Source organism: Phyllobates terribilis, unplaced genomic scaffold, assembly GCF_046119375.1.
Source record: "Phyllobates terribilis strain yellow unplaced genomic scaffold, ASM4611937v1 Scaffold_1__5_contigs__length_1240528914, whole genome shotgun sequence".
NCBI classification, from domain to species: domain Eukaryota; kingdom Metazoa; phylum Chordata; class Amphibia; order Anura; family Dendrobatidae; genus Phyllobates; species Phyllobates terribilis.
This window is the reverse complement of record NW_027362761.1, coordinates 1,114,602,642-1,114,609,827: the sequence shown is the minus strand read 5'-3', so window position 1 is coordinate 1,114,609,827 and position 7,186 is coordinate 1,114,602,642. Positions and strand designations below refer to the sequence as shown.

At 45.0% G+C, this 7,186-nt stretch overlaps 1 protein-coding gene across 4 annotated transcripts in view; it reads left to right on the top strand.

Annotated features, from left to right (window-relative positions):
* Positions 1-4,778: 4,778 nt before the first annotated feature.
* The window catches only part of TBC1D19 (TBC1 domain family member 19), a 316,278-nt gene continuing 313,870 nt past the window's right edge, over positions 4,779-7,186 (top strand). For 2 of the 4 annotated variants that reach the window (XM_073646409.1, XM_073646399.1), the window contains exon 1: positions 4,802-5,180. In XM_073646409.1, coding sequence (XP_073502510.1) covers positions 5,082-5,180 — 99 coding nt within the window. In that variant the 5' untranslated portion in view covers positions 4,802-5,081. Of the gene's footprint in view, positions 5,181-7,186 lie in introns of all 4 variants that reach the window. The other 2 variants (XM_073646430.1, XM_073646420.1) reach the window with 2 other exon arrangements.

The window sequence follows — 7,186 nt, the reverse complement described above, 5'->3', positions numbered from 1 at the left end:
GAGGGTGAGGATCCCACATTTCTTTATTTTTCCGACTCCTCGTCGTCTTCCTCCTTCTCTTCTTCCTCCTTCTCTTCTTCCTCCTCTTCCTCAGGTTCTGCTGGCCCGTCCTGCCGTCGTCGCAGGAGAGATGTTCCAGCGCCCCCCACTACTGAGCCTATATGGACTTCGCCCCCCGAAAATTATGAGCCGCTGATTCCTGATTTCGTAGCGGAATCAGGAATCAAGTTTGACACCACCGGCCTCACAGAAATAGACTTTTTCAAAGTCTTTTTCTCTGAGGATTTTATAAACCTCATGGTGGGCCAAACTAATTTATACGCTCATCAATTTTTAGAACAAAACCCCTCTTCATCATTTTCTAACTGGTCTCCTGTAGAGGCAGTAGAAATGATGAAGTTTTGGGGCTTGGTCCTTCTTATGGGGATCTTGAAGAAGCCCGAGCTTCGGCAATACTGGAGTGTTGACGTTTTGTATAACACTCCAGTGTTCCGAATGGTCATGCCCCGGACACGTTTTCAGGCCATCTACAAGTTCTTGCATTACCAAGATAATGCAAGGTGTCCTGCACGCGATGACCCGAACTTTGATCGTCTTTTCAAAGTTCGGCCGGTCATCGAACACTTCAACAACAAGTTTGGTGAAGTGTACGTGCCCCAAAGGGACATCTGTGTGGATGAGTCCTTAATTTCTTTTAAGGGGCGGCTTGGATTCCGGCAGTACCTGCCCAGTAAGAGGGCAAGGTATGGGATCAAGCTGTATAAACTTTGTTAGAGTACCTCAGGATACACTCACAAGTTTAGAGTTTATGAAGGGAAGGACTCCCGGATTGAACCCCCTGAATGCCCCCCTGTTCTGAGAGTGAGTGGGAAAATTGTGTGGGACTTGGTGCACCCACTGCTTGATAAAGGTTATCACCTCTACGTGGATAACTTTTATACAAGTATCCCGCTCTTCCAGTCCCACTCTGCGCGACGTACCGCAGCCTGCGGTACTGTCCGCAAAATTCAGAAAGGCCTCCCAAAGACGCTAATTGGGCAGCTGCTCAAAAGGGGTGAGAGCAGAGCCCAATGTAGCGACCACCTGTTGATGGTCAAGTACAAGGACAAAAGGGATGTCCTTTTCTTGACCACCATACATGGTGATGGCAGCACACTCAGCACTGTACGAGGTTCCACTACACAGGTCGTCAAATCAGACTGTGTAGTGGGGTACAAGTACATGGGGGGAGTTGATCTCTCTGATCAAGTCCTCCAGCCATACAGTGCTTTGAGAAAGGCCAGAGTGTGGTACAAGAAGCTGGCCGTGCACATTGTACAGATGGCAATGCACAACGCTTTCCTTCTGTCACGATTTGCTGGCCAGACTTCTGCGTCGTATCTTCAGTTTCAGGAAACAGTTATCAAGGCCCTGATATTTGGCAGCGGTGACAGAGCGGGCCCAAGTACTTCTGGAATTGAAGGACCAAGAATTGTACCAGGCCAGCATTTCCCAGGGCAGATCCCTCACAGCGGAAAAAAAGGAAAGTCGCAAAAGAGGTGCCGAGTGTGTTACCGAAGGGGAATACGCAAGGACACCATTTACCAATGTGACACCTGCCCCGACAAACCTGGCCTGTGTATGAAACACTGCTTCAAAAGGTACCATACTTCGATGGACTATTGAATTAATTTCTGACGTATGACAACCTGACGAACACTGCACAGCTGACGTAGTGTTCGTCAGGTTGTCATACGTCAGTTGTGTAGTGTTCGTCAGATTGTCCTACACAACTGATGTATAACACTACATTACAAAATTCAAAAATCAACTAACACTACCAAAAAGGGGGCACTTGTTAGGCATTTCACTGTTTAGGCACATCAAGGGCTCTGAGAACATGACATGACGCCAGCAGACCATTCCATCAAAGTCTGCATTCAAAAGCGTCACTCCTTCCCTTCCGAGCCCTTACATGCGCCCAAACAGTAGTTTTTTCCAACACATGGGGTATATGAGTACTCAGGAGAAATTGCACAACAACTTATGGGGTGCAATTTCTCCTGGTACCCTTGTGAAAATATATTTTTTTGCATTTTTGTGGAAAAAATGTTTTTTTTTTTTATTTTCACAAGTCAACATTATGATTTTCTATGAGGCACCTGGGGGTTCAATGGGCTCACCACACATCTATATAAGTTCCCTAGGGGATCTAGTTTCCAAAATGGGGTCACTTGTGGGGGAGCTCCAATGTTTGGGGACACAGGGACTCTTCAAATGCAACATGGTATCCGCTAACAAATTGTCGGCTCAAATTGTTAGCGGACACCATGTTGGGTTTAGAGAGCCCCTGTGTGCCCAAACATTGGAGCTCCCCCACAAGTGACCCCATTTTGGAAACTAGACCCCCCAAGGCACCTATCTAGATGCATAGTGAGCAGTTGCAACCCCCAGGTGCTTCACAAATTGATTCGTAAAAATGAAAAAGTGAAAAAAAAAACACTTTTTCATTGTAACGAATCAATTTGTGAAGCACCTGGGGGTTCCAACTGCTCACTATGCATCTAGATAGGTGCCTTGGGGGGTCTAGTTTCCAAAATGGGGTCACTTGTGGGGGAGCTCCAATGTTTGGGCACAAAGGGGCTCTCTAAATGCAACATGGTGTCCGCTAACAATTTGAGCCGATTTTCCATTCAATTTGTTAGCAGACACCATGTTGCATTTGGAGTGTCCCTGTGTGCCCAAACATTGGAGCTCCCCCACAAGTGACCCCATTTTGGAAACTAGACCCCCCAAGGCACCTATCTAGATGCATAGTGAGCAGTTGCAACCCCCAGGTGCTTCACAAATTGATTCGTAAAAATGAAAAAGTGAAAAAAAAAACACTTTTTCATTGTTACGAATCAATTTGTGAAGCACCTGGGGGTTCCAACTGCTCACTATGCATCTAGATAGGTGCCTTGGGGGGTCTAGTTTCCAAAATGGGGTCACTTGTGGGGGAGCTCCAATGTTTGGGCACACAGGGACACTCCAAATGCAACATGGTGTCTGCTAACAAATTGAATGGAAAATCGGCTCAAATTGTTAGCGGACACCATGTTGCATTTAGAGAGCCCCTTTGTGCCCAAACATTGGAGCTCCCCCACAAGTGACCCCATTTTGGAAACTAGACCCCCCAAGGCACCTATCTAGATGCATAGTGAGCAGTTGGAACCCCCAGGTGCTTTACAAATTGATTCGTAACAATGAAAAAGTGTTTTTTTTTTCACTTTTTCGAATCAATTTGTGAAGCACCTGGGGGTTGCAACTGCTCACTATGCATCTAGATAGGTGCCTTGGGGGGTCTAGTTTCCAAAATGGGGTCACTTGTGGGGGAGCTCCAATGTTTGGGCACACAGGGGCTCTCTAAACGCAACATGGTGTCCGCTAATTATTCAAGCAAATTTTACAATCAAAAAGTCAAATGGCGCTCCTTCCCTTCCGAGCCCTACAGTGCGCCCAAACAGTGTTTTTTCCCCAAATATTGGGTATCTGTGTGCCCAGGGGAAATTGCACAACAAATTTTGCGGTCCATTTTTTCTTGTTACCCCTATGAAAATAAAAAAATTGGGTCTAAAGTAACATTTTTGTGAAAAAAGTTAAATGTTCATTTTTTTCTTCCACATTCAAAAAATTCCTATGAAGCACCTGAAGGGTTAATAAAGTTCTTGAATGTGGTTTTGAGCACCTTGAGGGGTGCAGTTTTTAGAATGGTGTCACTTTTGGGTATTTTCTGTCATAAAGACCTCTCAAAGTGACTTCAAATGTGATGTGGTCCCTAAAAAAATGGTTTTGTAAATTTTGTTGGAAAAATGAGAAATCGCTGGTCAACTTTTAACCCTTATAGCTCCCTAACAAAAAAAAATTTTGGTTCCAAAATTGTGCTGATGTAAAGTAGACATGTGGGAAATGTTATTTATTAACTCTTTTGTGTGACATATCGCTCTGATTTCAGGGCTTAAAAATTCAAATTTTGAAAATTGCAAAATTTTCAAAATTTTTGCCAAATTTCCATTTTTTTCACAAATAAACGCAAGTGATATCGAAGAAATTTTTCCACAATCATGAAGTACAATATGTCACGAAAAAACAATCTCAGAATCAGGGGGATCCGTTGAAGCGTTCCAGAGTAATTACCTCATAAAGTGACAGTGGTCAGAATTGTAAAAATTGGCCCGGTCATTAACGTGCAAACCACCCGCGGGGCTTAAGGGGTTAACAGCTGAGAGTGGAGCGGTGCTCCTCCTGTGGCTGTTAACCTGTTAAATCCTGCAGTAAATCTCTGACAAAGACATTTAACAGGGGCGCGCGTCATTCCACTCTCCCATCGGTGAGCTCATGACGTGATCATTGGGTGCCGATGGGCTGTCATGACATCCAGGGATCTGCTGATGACTGTTCCTGACCCCCCCGGGTCCAGCGTTCATGGGAGATCTTGATTCCTGCTATACGTAGCCTTAAAGGGGTTTTACCACCCAAAAATAAATGATGCCATATTGCATATCCCTTTTTTAATGGGTATTATACCCTTGAATGGAGCCGTGTTGCAGTTCCAAGCAGGTGTACAGGATGCAAGCTTTGGCAAAGGGGCTTCTGAAAAAAAAAAATTTGGGGTGGGGGGAGGGGGGATTGGCAATGTGATACTTTTTATCATATGAATATCATACTGCTACCCCAGCATCCTGTATTGCTCCCCCTTGACTACCACAGTCCAGTGTTGCTAGAGAGCCTGCATTCTTCTCCTAGACCTACACATAGCTCCCTGTGTGCTGATAGGCACTGCAAATTATTTCTACTACCACATATTGACAAAAAAAGTGCCCCTGCTGCACTCGCAGATGTGGTAACACGGCTCCCACAGTGGCCATAGTCTGCCCGGACACTGAATCCTGAAACCCCAGAGAAATGACACACGTACAGAGAAATACCCCGGAACTAAATGCGTGCGCTCACTGTTCTGAGCCGGACTGGTATTAGTGGCGCACGCACACCTGTAGTTGCTAAGAAACCATTGCTCCTTGCTTCTGCGGCCTGTGCGTCTTTTACCGGAGGCTGCAGGCACAATGCAGGGAGAAGAGGAGGAATTGTCTGTGAGCATTGCACACATCGTGCAGAAACTGAAGGGTAGCGCGCTGTACTGCCAGCTGGAGAAGGAAGCCCGGGTGAGTGGTGTGCGGACAATGCCGGCATCAGCTGTCATGTCATGCAGCGGCCACTAGAGGCGCAGTGATCCCCGCATCTATTACTGTCTATTCTTCCTCCATCTCTGCCCTTATACCCTGATACAGATGGGGGCACCAGGGCACAGTTGCAGTGGCACCTTTAGTGGCATGCCTGGCAACCTATGCAGAATTACTAGTGCCCTTTACATGAAGCAGGGAAGTGTGGCCCTGACAGTGTTTGCCATTATACACTGGATATAGTTGGTACAGTGCAGAAATCTGGACTTGTAGTCAGGACCGGCTCCAATTTGCTTTTGATTTTTCTTCTCTGCTTTCAAGAGCTATAACATTTTTTTTTATTTCTCTTTCAAGCTGCACTTATTGATTCCTTTTTTTAGGATCCATACCACATGCTTAGCTTTACTTTTGGAAAGCGACGTGACCAAAAAAATTGCATTTCCGACATTTTTTTATTTTTATTTTATGCTCTAGCGTGCACCGTTTGCTTTCAAGTATTACAATATGTTATTAGTTTGTACAGCTACGAATTTTATTTACTTTGTCTGAATAGGGGGGAGATTTAAATAAACACACACACATATATATTGATTAATGAGTAGAACAGGCTGCCACGAGAGGTGGTGAGTTCCCCTTCAATGGACGTCTTCAAACAGAGGCTGGACAGACATCTGTCTGAGATGATCTAGTGAATCCTGCTTTCAGCAGGGGGTTGGACCAGATGACCCAGGAGGTCCCTTCCAACTCTACCATTCTATGATTCTATGATATATATATATATAATTATTAATGTTAGTGCGTGTGTGTGTGATGATCAAACACTAAAATGCTCGAGTGCTCTGTGCTCAAATCGAGCAGGTCGGGCTCGATTCAAGTACTGAGTATAATGGAACTCAATGGGAGACTCGATCATTGACGGGCAGGAAAATCGCTGAAATGGATGGAAACCGCTCAAATGGAATTCCCGCTCAGGCTGCGCTCTGTGTGACCTGGCGAGAGCGGTAATGTCAGTAACATTACTGACATCATCACCACTCTAACATCAAGGCCAAGGCTTAGTAATGGAGAGGCGTCTATCAGACACCCCCATTACTAACCCAATAATAAAAAATAAAAAAAACAACACACACGGAAAAAAAATCACTTTTTGAATAAAGACTCCCCTGAACTATCCCTTGTTCACCAATCTATTATCAGAAATGTTCCCACGAAGGTCCTCCCATGTAATCCACATTCCCCGATGTCTCCGGTGTCTGTGAATAGCAGTAAAGTACAGTGTGACAGCATCGCGTCACCCGGTCTTCTATAAGACCCAATGACGCGATGCGGACAGCCAATTACTGTAATGCCAGTAGCCAATATGGCTGTGGCATTACTGTGTATGGCGGACAATCCCCACCAGTTTATTGGCTATCTAACAGCCGCAAAACATGCAGGGCTTGGACTCGAGCATGGCGCTAAAGCACCCGCGACACTTGATCCGTGACTCTGGATCTACTTGTAGGGTATTAGTCGTAGTAGAGCTGGTAAGTAAAGTTCTCAAGTGCAAAATAAAAACAATAATAACCATATAAATATTGCACCACTGCTTGCACAGAGCTGAGGACACTCGAGGAATATTAATGTAACTATACTTGCAACTCTCGTGGAATATCCATAATGCGCCTGGTAAAAAAAAAAGTATTACTCTGAGACTCCTGAAGGAATTATTCCGTCTCCCAGGTGGTGTCTATGCCTTCTTTGCTGTGGGTAGAGCCACAACCTGGAGAGAAAAATAATTTCAGCTGGTCCGTTATAAGCTCTTGCGCATGTCTGTGTTTTACAAATGTATAGTAACTAGTAGGGATGAGCGGACATGTCAATGTTCGGGGTCGACCAAACTCAAGTCCAAAGTTCGGTTTGTTTGGGTACCAGAACTCTACCCAAACCCCATAGAAGTCATAGTCTTTCTCTTTCATTCTCTCTTTCATTCTCTCGCTTTCTTTCTC